Raw genomic sequence first — 13,823 nt, 5'->3', positions numbered from 1 at the left:
AACTTCTGAGGAGGCAGAAGATCATTTTATCATTCAAATACTGCCATCTGTATTGTTAGTATGAAGGATGTCTCCCTGTGTAAACTGTGACGATGGCAATCCCTACTGGAAAACAGTCTCAATCTCTCAGGAAGCCGTCGTTAAATTCAGCAAATACGATCGGCTCAGCTTAGGCTGCAAGAGTTGACGTCTTGGCTGTGTGGTTAACGCAGTGGGAGGTGGATGGGAAGTGCTCAGTGCACAGGGTCTCACTTAACTAATGCATGGCCAGCAGCATCATGTTAACACAGACAGTAAATCAGTCCTCCTGACCTCAGAGAGAAATGTAATCCTCAGTATGGGAGAGACGTCGGTGCTTGTATTTTGTTTAATGGAGTAGAAAACCAGATTTAATGTTCTGTAAAAGAGATTTTGGTCATTTTTTTATACATAACATGTCAGGACAAATGTGTTTTATCGCTAGGCTTGTCAGCATTTGGGTAATGGTCTTTACAGTTTCAGGGTTAAATTACAAAATGGCTTTGGAGTTTTTTGGCAGAGCAGCATTATGTGCCTCAAATAATAGGGGAAATGCCCAAATATGTTACCTTGACGATTGGGTGGCCACCGGATGCTGCTTTGACGGCTCCTCGGCTGCCCTCAGTCTCATAGTGCGCTCGGTGGTGGGCTTTGGGTTGAACCTCTATCTTCAGGTCATACTGGCCAAACTGGCTTGGCAGCGGCCAATCTAGAGGAGGCAGTGAGGAGGTCCTAAAGAGAGAATACCACAAGCATACACACATAAACATAAACACAAACACACACACACACACACACACACACACACACACACACACACACACACACACACACACACATACAAAGAGGAAGAAGAGATTAGATATTTGGTATGAAACCATTATCACATACAGTGTTGTTAAGTTTTGTGGTTGTAGTAAATGCCAAAAAGTGACCTGAAGTTTAAGACTGAGAGCACGGAATCTTATCAATGATGAAGAAAGAACATATCAACATCTCAGAAAATCTGCTTGAGTATTCACACCTTCACATTTTCCATATTTCAAAATGTTCTGTACATATGTAAATCGCTGTGATATCACAGAGTAGGATCAAGCAAGACAACCTATTTTTCTACTTTATGGCTGATGACGATCTTAAGGCTGTCTAAAAAAATCCAAAAGCTGAAAAGGTGGTATTCCCCTTTCATGGTCTGAGAACAGCATAATAAATAGGTGTGAAATGGGGGTATAACATGCAGTTTATTTTGCCCCATTAGACGGTGAATCACTAGAATGCCCACATGCATTAATCCTGTTCTTTAACATAACACTTGTTAAAGGTCAGGTTAAGACTTTAAGGTTGAATCATTTTCTACAGGGGTTTTTTTCTGAGTCTTCTGTGTGGGTCAGGGAATGGATGGTTGGATGAGAGTGTGTGTCAGACAGTGAGTAAATTATTGTGTGTGTGTGTGTGTGTGTGTGTGTGTGTGTGTGTGTGTGTGTGTGTGTGTGTGTGTGTGTGTGTGTGTGTGTGTGTGTGTGTGTGTGTGCATACTGTAAAAGTGTATATTTTACGTGTAGTACACCACAGGGGCTGGCATTGTGTGTTTTTCCTCCCTGCCTTTTTTTTTTTTTTTTAATCTGTCTAGGCCACAATCATATTTGAACAGCTGCACTCCAAAATAAAAAAAACGCAATGACCTTCTCCACAGAGAAACTGGGTCTCTCCATCTGAATGAATTAGATCAGTTTATCCCCAAAACATCTTGTAAATTCTGGCATCAACCATTAACCAAGCCGTAACCTTTTCCAAATGTTGTTGTATCTATTTTATGTTGATCATAATGTATTTCATTATATTCAAGTACAATCCCCACAATCCACTAAAAATAATGATTTTGGAGTATAGTGCAACATCTCCGAACTCCCAAAATGGGAGGTAATCTGGTCCAAATGTATATCTTCAAATCTTCAAATGTTATCAAAACAAATTCCCAAAAGATGGTTAATCTACAGTTTGGTTATGTTTGCTAAGTTTTCCTTACTGGTTTACTTTTGCTTATTTAATACTGCTTTTTATTCTACTCTGTAATATCTGTACTAAATCACTACAGTACATGTTTAACTTGATGAGGTACTTTCTGTAGATTGTAGTAAAAGCCACAATGTTAACCTTTGTCACATCTTGACAGTGTAACAGAATTAATTATTCTAGATCCAAGATGCCTACTGTAGAGCAGCACAAGCTGTATGTGTGTCATCCAGGTGTTTTGTCTGGCTGCAGATACAACGGGCCATTGTTGTTTTTTTAGCACAGCAGTATACACAATCACAAATTAAACAGTGTGTGTGTTTGTTTGTGTGTGTGTGTGTGTGTGTGTGTGTGTGTGTGTGTGTGTGTGTGTGTGTGTGTGTGCGTGCACACTCCCACTGTGTCCATGCATGTGTATGTGTGTCTCTACATCTATGACTGTGTATGTTAGGCCTGAGTCAGTGAATTGACTGCAGCTGCACAAGCTGTCTCATGGTCCAAGAGGCTACACACTCTCTACCACAGTGTTGGCCACTGTCGGCTTTTTGTGCAACCTGTCACACAGTGGCATAATCAAGACGGTAAAGGCTCCTAGCATGCAAACGCACTCTGAAGTCTAAACTGCATGATAGATCTTTGACAGTACAAATAATTCTTAAGGGAAAGTTTGTAAAGTTTTAGCCAGCATGGCTGACTCCCTGAATGATTTCCTTTCCAAACGCCTGTCAAGTGCTGGCTAAGTGCAGACCGATCTGATCAGACCGAATTAAAGACATGCGAGTCAGGCTTACAGTGGAGCCATTTCACTTCATAAACTGCCTTACAGACTGGCACCAAAATCAAGGAAAGACTGCATTTTGAAATGAAAAGGCATGTGTCTGATATTTTCTAAAGGTTTTGAGCAGCTAAATGCAGCCTTGTCGTTCGGAATCTAACTGAGCTACATTCTACAGATTCTCCTACCACATATGACATGGAAATGTCAAGTAAAACCATTTTAGGTTATAACTTCTTACATAAAGACTAACTGGTCAGGTTGAGCGTATCACATGAGATTATAGGCACATATACCACAAATAGTTGTCATTATGATGGTTGACATAATACCCTGCTTCAAAACAAAGTTTTAACTGTATGGTTATCTGTCCTGAGTAACAGTGATTGTAGTGTCTGAATAGTTTGATTTTCAAACAAGATTTTCACCTGACAGCAGCTTCCTAACCCTTATGTTTTCCTCCCGGCAGCAATGACATAACCACCCAGGAAGTGTGGGTTTGCATGGCTGCTAAGGTAACAGGAGTAGAGGAGGACAGAGGAAATATGAGCTTTGTGACGGAGCAGAGCAGAAGCGGCAGCCTCTGTCCTGACACAGCATAACCTTTCTCAAATGTCTAAGCCATGGTGTCTGGGCTCCCAGTCCAATCATAGTCCCACAACCCGCCTAGTCTTCTCTAAAGTCATCCCACTAGCATCCTTTCTATCCAATGAAGTAGGTAATTTTGCATCTACACATGTTGCATGAATGTGAGGCCCAGTCACATTTTAAGTCATGAAATGATGCCTTGTAAACAGATTGTATTTCCAATATAGACATACCCATAAATATATATCAAACAATGCAGGTTTTATATTGTTTTCTTGCAGCGTTATGTCATCACACTTATTTCCTGGAAACCAGTGCATCTCTACTGGTTGCCTTGTGGTATACTAATAAACAACCTAACCAGTAATACCATTAGTACCCCTGCTGCGGCCAACAAATAAAACTGCATTTCTCGTCCCAAAGATATCCCATTCAGTTACATGTTTTCAGTAGTTCTACTAATAGTTCATTAACTCATTCCAGTGATGCCGAGATTACTTGCCAAACTATTTTTTGCTAACAAATTCTAGCCTGGGTTCTGCTTACTGACTGGAGCAACACATACTGTATTTTCCATAGAGAAATACTGACCTTTTGTTTAAATAAAGCTTTTGGCAGCCAACTCATAAGAGTGCTGTTAATATCTCATTGTAAACAGCTCAGGGAGTAAGGCACCCCACCAATTTTTAATCCCACCCACTCTAACCCAAGCCCACCTATTCCACCTAGGCCATCTGTAAAAAACACCACAAACACACATATGCATGCACACAGACAACTCAACAAACGTCTATCTCAAGGCAGACATAAGCTTACACCCCTGACTACGCATGAGTCAGTCACATCTGAAAATTGGGCAATGGTACGGATACTTTAGTAGGAACGAGTGTAAGGGAATAGTGTAGGTCAAAATAGATTTAAAAGCATAGTAAAAAATAACTGTAGCTGCTGTGTTCTTTGCTGTCTTAGCCGTGGTCTTAGGAAATTTCACTTACAAGGGCAAGGATGCAAATATCAACTGGTGACTCGTCATAGAGCTGAGCTGACCTAGCCTAGAAATCTAGACACACCCTAGCGGCAGCAAATGTAATTTGCAGCCAGGGTCGTCTAGCAACTCTCCATTGGCTTACGAGCTGGAAAAACCAAACTCTAGTCAGGCCAATCACATTGTGTATAGTGTCGGTGGGCGGGGCTTAACATAATAACGGCAGAGTTGCGACAGTTCCACATGAATTCCCTGCTACTTGAAAACAAAGAAGATGGCTGCTGCTGCACTGAAGTCATTCTTAAAAAAGGAAGATGTGTTCGGAGTTTTGTAAAAGTTTAATCTATCAGCTAGCGTTGCTCTGGTTGGTTGTAGCGCTATCCTATTGCGTGCAGAGGTAATTTAAAAGACAACCGTTTATCCCGCCCCTCGGATTGAGCCCTGCCAATGGTGAGTTCCCAGACCCAACATCTTGATGTGGGTCTGGCTTGTCAGACTAGAGCTGATCCTAATACCCTGTTATTGTCTGGAGAGTGTGTCTATGTGAGCAAGCATTTGTGTTATGTCTATACACGTTTGCGCGCGTGCGTGCGTGCGTGCGTGCGTGCGTGCGTGCGTGCGTGCGTGCGTGCGTGCGTGCGTGTGTGTGTGTGTGTGTGTGGTGGTCCCCTTGCCATATGTGCCCTGTGCTGATTTACAGTGCTAGGGGCCAGTGCACACAAACAAGGCCATGTCTTCATCTGCTGCACACATTGGAGAACAGACAGCAGACTCTTCTCCTAAAAAACTGATTGTTTCTGATTACACCCATCATTCTTTAATGTGGGGATTGTGCTTGTGTGTTTTTGTGTGTGTTTGGAGGAGTTGGTGCTGTGTGTGTCCCTGTGTTCCCCCTCCACACACTAATAAACTTGTATTACTGTGCGATGTAACTAAGTCAGATTTATACTGCTGATACGAAGCTCAAAGTTCCCCCAGTACTGAACATTGATCTGCAGTGTTACATCAACAGGCCTATTATTCATCTAACTTGCTATTTGATATTAGTTTACTGCATTTAAATGTTGACACTTCTCTCCTAGATCAAAAAGGGTTTCCAATCTTTATGACACTTCACAACGCTCTATAAAAGCATTGACCACTGAGGTCCATTGTTTAGCCTTGACCTACAAATTGCTTTTAAGATTGACAACATAATGCTCTCTTGTCAAGCAGTGATTCCATTAATAATTCACAAAAACGATGACAAAGAGGCAGTTATCGCCACACTACCTTCTGTTTTTGACTATGAGTTAAAAACGCTTTTAAGTTTAAGGATGTAATCCATCACGAATCTATTCTTTCTCAAATACAATAAGGAAGTAGAGAAGAACAACTTGATTTTCCCCCACTGAGTCCTCTACATCTGCACCATTTGGATTGATGACTGCAACTGTGAGGTGGAGCTGAATTTAGAAAAGATGGTTATTAGTCAAATCCTTTACTTTTTTTCTGCTTATTCTCTTCAACATCTGCAAATTTACCTGAATATAGGTGTGTGACCGGGTTTAGGTTTATTCCATGAGAAGTGAGAGGGCACTGAGAGGAACTGTTCCCCGGGACCATCTTTCTTCAGGCTGTGCAGGCCCTCATCTGAAGGAGAGTCTAGATTAGGAGACATATTTCCTTGGTCATCTAGCCCCAGCTCCCCTTTGCCAGTCTGCATAGATGTTCTGTCTTGTGAGGTCTTCCTTGTCTTGGATGGGATGTCTGCCTCAGATGGGCAGCACTGGAAGGGTGACATGCCTACAGAGGGACTGCTAACCCAGGTGTCCTCTGTCACGCTGCCCCTAGGTGAAGGCCCTGGCGTGGGTGTGGGTGAGTGATGAGGAGACAATGAGCCGGGGTAGCAGATGTCGGCGCTAGAGTGGCGCCTCTTGCCACAGGGTGAGGTGGGACGTGAGGAAGGCCTGGAAGGCGGCCTCGGGCTAAGCCAATTTTCATCAGTGACACTAGTGCGTGGCGAGTGACAGGGGGACTGTCGGGGTGACAGGCTGTTGGAGTGGGAGTGGTGCACAAAGGCGGGGTGATGGTGCTGCCAGTGGGGCTGCTCCTCCAAAAGCCCACCACTGGTTTGAGGGGATACACAGCCTGGGGAAGTAAGCGGGGAGCCCAGGGTGAACCGGGCAGCCGCTTCATTTAGCTCGGAGTCAACATCGTCATAGACGTGTGAGAATGATTCACAGGAGGAGGCATCAGAGAACCAGCTCCTAGAGGAGAGGCTGCTGCATGGACTAGGGCTAAGCGAAGAGTCCCGATATGAGTGGTCCAGGGGCAAATACAGGTGGTCTCTGGACAGGGGCCTATCACCGTGGTAGTCCCCATCAGGGACATTAGCCCTCATATCCTCCTCACTGGCATCCATCTCCTGCTGGCAGCTGGGGGAGATGGAGGTGATCTGGATACTGGGGCACTCAAAGGCCTTTGGTGCCTCCACAGGAGCAGAGGGCAGCAGAGGGGAGGTGCCATACTTGGAGTCATGTGCTCCATAGCCCGGAGGCACAGATCCTGGTTTGTGTGAGTGAAGGCGTGGGGAAGTGCTGATGATCTGGGAGTGGGACTGCATGCCATGACGAGGCAGGCCAATAGACTGGTGGTTGGTGACCATAGACTGGGGCTGGCCCACATTTAGGATGTAGAACGACGTGTTGTCATCAGGCTCCAGATCTATGAGAAGAAAAGAAAGGGAAGATTAAGATACAGCAATCTGGAGAATATTATTACTGTTGCTTTTTCCTTAATGTTCCTTAGTTTGACTTTATAAGTACAAGTATAAATACAATATATACATACAATACATAGTACAATACAAATTACTCCTGGTAGGAATACCCTGGATTACTCAAAGGCAGACAAGATATTGAAAGCATATTAAAGGTATTGTATATTACTGTTTGGGTCACTGTACATTTGTGCTTTGGGATTCCTGAATCAGAACAGAGAAGTGGTCTGGGCTCTCCTTCAGGCCTATTCAATTTGCTTTTAAAAGGGGATAAGAGAAGATGTAATTGGTCATAATTATAAGTCAACCTGCTGATACTGCATTCCTCCTAGTAGTAATGTATTCATCCTGACCAGAACTAGGCTTGAGTCTTCCAAAATTGCATAAAATGATTTGGTCGCAGATCCATATGCAGTTGCGCCCTGAGTTTGTGCTTGCAATTGAGCCCAGTTTCAGGAAATTAGAGGCCAGAGTGTTGCTGGGTAGCAGGCAGTTACACAGGCATTGTTCCAAGAGGGATAACCGATGAACAGCACTACTCAGGAAACAAATTCACACAACGGTGCGTGCTGTCGGCTGTCATCACAGCTAGCACCGGCAGGCTATTTATACCAAAGGTCATCCGGCACAGGCAGTGAGTACACACACACACACACACACACACACACACACACACACACACACACACACACACACACACACACACACACACACACACACACACACACAAACAAATATACAAGAGCCCACTGGCCACATTGGCACTACTCTGTTAGAGGTTATTGATAAACTTCCTGGATATGCTCTGCTGCTCCCATTGGGAGTAACCCCTCCACCCAGTGTTTCACATGTGAAAACTTAATTTCACTTACAGAGACATTTTTCACATTAGAAACCTATTGGAATTCAAACCTTTTATATTATCATATGAAAAAAGAGATGTGTTCAATAACATCTTCCCATGCATATTTTGACTTGTGACATTTAACTTGTATGTATCGTAGGGATGGCACGGTGAGGAAATGTTCCCACCTATTAATAAACTTTTGACCCTAACGGTGTTTACATTACACTGCAGAGCACCAAAGCTGTGCCTCTCTGACTCTGGTCGAGCTTTTGCTGCACAGCCCATTTTGGCAGTCCCTGGGTTAATATAGGAGGCAGAAGCACCCCAAATCGGTGCACGCTTCCCTTCAGCGCACGTTAACTATAGACTAAATATAAATATTATGTTAACCAATTGGGCTGACCATATCGGTGCGGAACTCCGCGGTTGGTTCACGATCTAGCTTCTGGTCTGCTTTCTACGCAAGCCGCGGTTGAATCTGGCAAGAAAACACACTGATAATCTACTATTAACAATATAAGTATACTATTTATGATATAAATCATCTGATCCTGCACTTTTGCTTTTCACTTTGACACTAAATCCTCTGCCATCATCTTGTCGGTCTGACTCCTACTGCTGCTGTACGCAGCGGGGCAGACACTTTCACGGGGACACTGATACGCAAAAATTAACTAATGGCGTTTTTCCATTACATGGTACCTGCTCGACTCGCCTCGACTCTACTCGCCTCGCCTCGACTCGGCACACTGTGCGTCCGTTTTCCATTGCAGATTTTAGTACTGCCTCAGCGTGGCTGGTCGTGTGCCGGCTCGACGCACACACCAGCGCACAAGTATAAACATCAGGCCACTTGAGCTTGTTTTACAGTTCTGTGGAGGCTCCACACAGAGCTTTCGCCGTAGCCTATGTAATATGTGGCCTGATGTATACATTTGTCAGCTGGTGTGTGCGTCGAGCCAGCATGTGTGTGTATGTAGGATACAGCGAAAGCTCTGCCTGGACTGGAGCCTCCGCAGAACTGAAACAAGCGGCGCCGCAGTAAACTGCCGTGACCTAACACAGAACGTGGAAGGTGTGTTGTTGTTGCCACAGCCAGAAGACACATTTTGTTTCAGAAGAAGCTGGAGGCAGCAACAAAAAACACAGCTGGCTAAACTGTTTAAAAATAGCGGGTTTGTTCAGGACACCCCGTCTGTCGCTTTCACGTCACCTTTTCGGCTCGCCTCAGCTCGCTTGGAACCTCGATTGAGGAGGTACTAAAAAAAGTACCTGTTAGCAGGTACCAGGTACTTTTTTTCGTAATGGAAAACCAAAAAAGGCGAGTAGAGTCGAGGCGAGTCGAGCAGGTACCGTGTAATGGAAAAGCGCCATAAATGGGTTTTATTTGTATTTTAAAAAAGCAAAACAACGGTGGGCAAGTTATGAAATCGGTGTATGCCCAGGCACTAGGGTTGGGTATCGTTTGGGTTTTTTCCGATACTGAAAACTAAAACTTTTAAAACAATGCCGGCGCCTAAACGTTGCCTGAACTGATACTTAAAAAAAAAAGAGAAGAGCACAAAACAACAGATGAACGCAGTATCAGATAAATTATTTATTTAAAATGTAACAACTTATTTCACCAGTCAATTGCTGTTAAACGACAAAAAGAACCACTAGACGGCAGAAGGTTAATTTACAATAACATTGAATGCACCATGAGCATACAAGGTGCAATTGAACGCACCATTAAGTCCCGTCTGTGTTGTTTCTCAGACAACCATGGTGCAGCTAGTCTGCACTGTCTTTAGCTGCAGACTGTTGCACGTCCCGCTTTCGAGTGAAATACAGCCACACTTTAGACCGTTTAGTTGTCAGCATTTTAAGTGTTAAGCCAGCTACTAGCTAACGGTAGGCTAACGTTACTTGCTGCCAAGTGTAACGTAAACTTCTGTTGCCTCTAACGTCTGTTTCAGAGTACCAGAGAGCATCGCAGGCATTTAAGTGGCACCAAAATGAGGCATTGTAATCTGCACTATCATTCGGTCCAGTTTATATATTGGCACCGGCTTTCGGCACCCAACCCTACCAGGCCCTGTGTAACACCGGCAAGCCCAAAGTATCGTACATTAAGTAGAGCAATCCATAACTTTTAATCTCATTGTTTACTTTTGCACAGCACCAAACACCAAACCAAAAACTAAACTTTATAACAAAAAACACGCACACCATATAACCCATTGTCAATAGCAACTAACTAAACAAAGCAAGCATCATGTATCATCAGCCTTCCTGTCATGTCCTTTCTCTGGTCTTGAGCTATGACGAATACAACTTCTCATGTACAAAAAAGGGAAATGATTAATATATTTCAGAAAAATACAAAACGACCAAGGCAAAAATATAGGCCAATGAGCATTCATTAAACATCTAGCTTAGCTAAAACCACAGTGTAGCCTGTACAGGATAAGGTTGTGAAATCATTACACTTCCCTTTATTCCTTAAATGTATCTACCTGCCTATAAATAAGATGTTTTTTTTTTAAATATCCAAGAACTAAAATCTTTGTTTAACTGTCAAGCACAGATAAATAGGCCATAACTTGGTATAAGTTCATTTAAGCTCCCATATTTGTTTCCTCTGACTTTAAATGATAACCACATACCAGTAATATGACAGCTTTGTCAAATCAGATATTTAATGTGGTCTCGAAAAAGTTTGTAAAAAAGGAAAAAAGGTTTTTGGTTTCTGCCTTCCCGTCCTCTCTATCCAACAGCAGCAACAGAGGCAGTAGCAGAAAGCACTTTATTTATAGCTGCTCGGCTTCGCACTGGCCCTGCCTGCCTGTCACAAGACCCGGCAGTGGATCCTCTGACGACAGCATCCGACTGACTGACGGGGAGCAAGAGAAGGATAACAGAGTCGTTAGGAAGAGAAAGAGGCTGTGAGGAAAAAAGAAGAGAAAAAAAACTATGAATTGGGAAATAATATGAAAAGAACAAAGAAAGAAAGAAGAAACAAACAGAGGGTACCAGTAAAGACAGAAACACAGGAAGGCATACCACAGCAAGCACCCTTTTCCCATCAACTGCACTGCACTTTACAACATATCATGCTCGCAGAAAACCGAAACATCACTTATAATTTCATAGTGACATTGGTTTCTTCCATTGCGGTTTTTGTTGTTTTATCTGGGTTACAAAATGTTCCCTATTTGCCGTAATGATGATTCTGCAAACCCATCTCATGAGTGTCCCTCCTTCTTCCTCTATAAACTAAAAAAAAAGAAAAAAAAATACATTTGCAATCAAAATAACTCACGATTAAAAGCATTTTCAAACAATTTGCCAAAGGACAGGGATTTACACGTAAACATTGCATTAATTCTTCCTTCTAAAAGCCCTTATCCTAGAGATTAATTAATTTAGAGAGACATTTTGAAAACATGTTGGATTACAGAGACATAACTATCCCTGCATTATGAGAGAGAGTCTTTAGGAGGTTGGAAAACGTGCTAAATTAAATGCAAAATGCCACACGTAAGACATGAATTGTCATTTGCTAAAAAACGTTTTTCTGAATTAGTCGTTTGCTTTTCTGGATTGCTGCTTAGCTGAAAACATAACTTGACGAGCTTATTTAGCTCTGTTGAATCACAACAACAAAAACATTTAATTAAACCGGTAATTTAGGGCAGGGCAGTGCCAGGTGCTGACTCAGTAATGAGCTGCTGCCTTAGTAAATTAGGTGCTAATTACACACAGAGTAACTTGCCCTATGCTTTTATGTTGGTAAATCTAGCACTGTGTTTTCATACTATATTTTCCTTTTTCTGTGGCTTGATTTGTGCATTACGTTGTTTTGTTAGTGACGTTTACTTGTAATGGCATACCAAATGAATTATGCTTTTGCATAAATTTCCAACTTCACGCAGAGCCTCAAGTCTAACAAAGCATCTGATGCCAACCAGGGCTTATGAGTCCTTCATGAACTGATGCAAGTTTCCTTGGGGGTGCACGACTATTTACTATGTTTGGATAGTAATCAAAATATACACCTTAAAACAAATTATGGTGTGGGAGAGTCTTGGACTTTGTATTGGATATCCGTGTTGGCCTAGTGATAGTACTGACAGCAGTAACTTGTCTTTGGACTGTCTGTGGACTGTTTTTTAGTCTCCTCAAATAACAGATTAGAAATCCCTCTGCTGAGTTGTCCTACAGTGTTAGTGGTATAACATTCATTTAATATACTGAGTTGAAATTAATCATTTTTATTTGCCATGTTATTCATCATATTCCATCTCCCTCTCTGTTCCATAGTGACTTCATGCTTATTGGTGAGGGTGAAAAAAGACTACTACTTTTGCATTTTTTACAAATCATAATACACAGTGAAGAGGGGTAATTAAAAATGTTGTACAGATAAGGGTTAGACAGGGGATGACCATGTTACCTGGCCCACAGCCCTCTCCTTGCCCTGAGATAAGATTAGCCTACTACATAAAACACTCCAGTGAGGAAAGGGGTGGGAGATGGGAAACCCCCAAGTCAGAGCCAAACACTAGTCACCTTAGGGCAAAATGTCAGGGAGAGGAGAGGAGAGGAGAGGAGAGGAGAGGAGAGGAGAGGAGAGGAGAGGAGAGGCCTTGGTTGCAAAGCCCTGCAAGGTTCCTGAAAGCCAGTGCGTCACATACTCCTCAAGTGTCCATAGATCAGACAGCCAATGCGGTTAAATAAAGATCTGTAAGAGGCTTTGTTGTACCTAAGATAATAATAGCTCCGCCTCACTGGGAGATGTTTCAGTGAAGCACGCCTTTGTGGATGTTAGTGACACACCACGAAGACCGTTGTGTTCTCGCGGTAACCACAGGGCTTGACCCATTGGTGATAGTTGCATCCACTTTGGCTCCTTGACACAAAGCTCAACAGGCTTCTGGCTGACTGTCGCACTGCCTGGGGATTCTCGCTTGGGGGATAAACTGTAGAGACTTCCTCCTACTCTCACTGCACGCAAAGTGTGTAAGGGTCCTCTGACCGGCAGTGACACACAGGCCCACATTCTGACAAAGCCCAGTGTACTACTAAGGGAGGGAAGGCTTTGTCTCTCCCAGACGAGATGACAAGTTCATTGCTGCGGCAGGTTTATGCTGGTGCACCTCTCAAGTGTGTATGGGTATAACAGTGTGGGTGGTGTATGATGTGTCTATGTTCCTGTGTGCCTGTGGTTGTGCCCCTGTGCCTTCCTGTGTCTTTTTACACTTAATGTATGGGTATATGTGAGTGTACCCTTGTGTGTGAGTGTTTGTGTGTATATGTATGACTGCACACCCCAACACATATTACTGTCTTAGGTTACCCACTAGCCCCAACACCATGTGGTGCTGGCGCTAAAGTGTAACCTTAGCCAGGGTTCCCTTTGTGGTGGGCAAGCAGGTTGATTAGAGCAGGCTCTGCTTACATCCCATGTACAGAAGGCTTTGTGTTCAGCCCAGTCTCCTCTTTCAGACCTCCTCAAGAGCTGATGACCAATAGACCAGAGCAAAAGTGTGCCAACACGCTTTGTACTATAAGCCTTATGGGGTAAAAGATATTTATCTCAGATTAAAAAAAATCAATTAACACATTTGTTTTTTTTTTAATTCTGGGGTATGTAGAACAAGTATAAAAATCTAACTACTTAAAGTTATTGTCCGTAAGATTTTTTAATGTCGTTAATTCTCTAGAAAGTACCTTCCCATCAAAAAGTGAGTTAAAACAATGGTGATTGAGCATATGACCCACTAATGAAAGCGCTTGTATTTGCTGCTTTGTCAAGTAATACCATCTGAGTGTCTGGGGCGACTTTCCCGCC

The 13,823-nt window shown here is 43.0% G+C and overlaps 1 protein-coding gene across 3 annotated transcripts in view; it reads right to left on the bottom strand.

The window, feature by feature from the left end:
* Nucleotides 1–13,823, bottom strand: part of nfatc3a (nuclear factor of activated T cells 3a) — a 67,627-nt gene that overhangs the window by 38,372 nt on the left and 15,432 nt on the right. For all 3 annotated transcript variants that reach the window (XM_031314394.2, XM_035999337.1, XM_031314393.2), the window contains exons 2-3: nucleotides 5,903–7,085; nucleotides 588–750 (exon numbers count right to left, since the gene is read on the bottom strand). In XM_031314394.2, coding sequence (XP_031170254.1) covers nucleotides 588–750; nucleotides 5,903–7,085 — 1,346 coding nt within the window. The remainder of the gene's footprint in view (nucleotides 1–587; nucleotides 751–5,902; nucleotides 7,086–13,823) is intronic.

This window comes from Sander lucioperca, chromosome 3, assembly GCF_008315115.2.
Source record: "Sander lucioperca isolate FBNREF2018 chromosome 3, SLUC_FBN_1.2, whole genome shotgun sequence".
Lineage (NCBI taxonomy): Eukaryota > Metazoa > Chordata > Actinopteri > Perciformes > Percidae > Sander > Sander lucioperca.
This window is presented reverse-complemented; position numbering and strand designations above follow the sequence as displayed.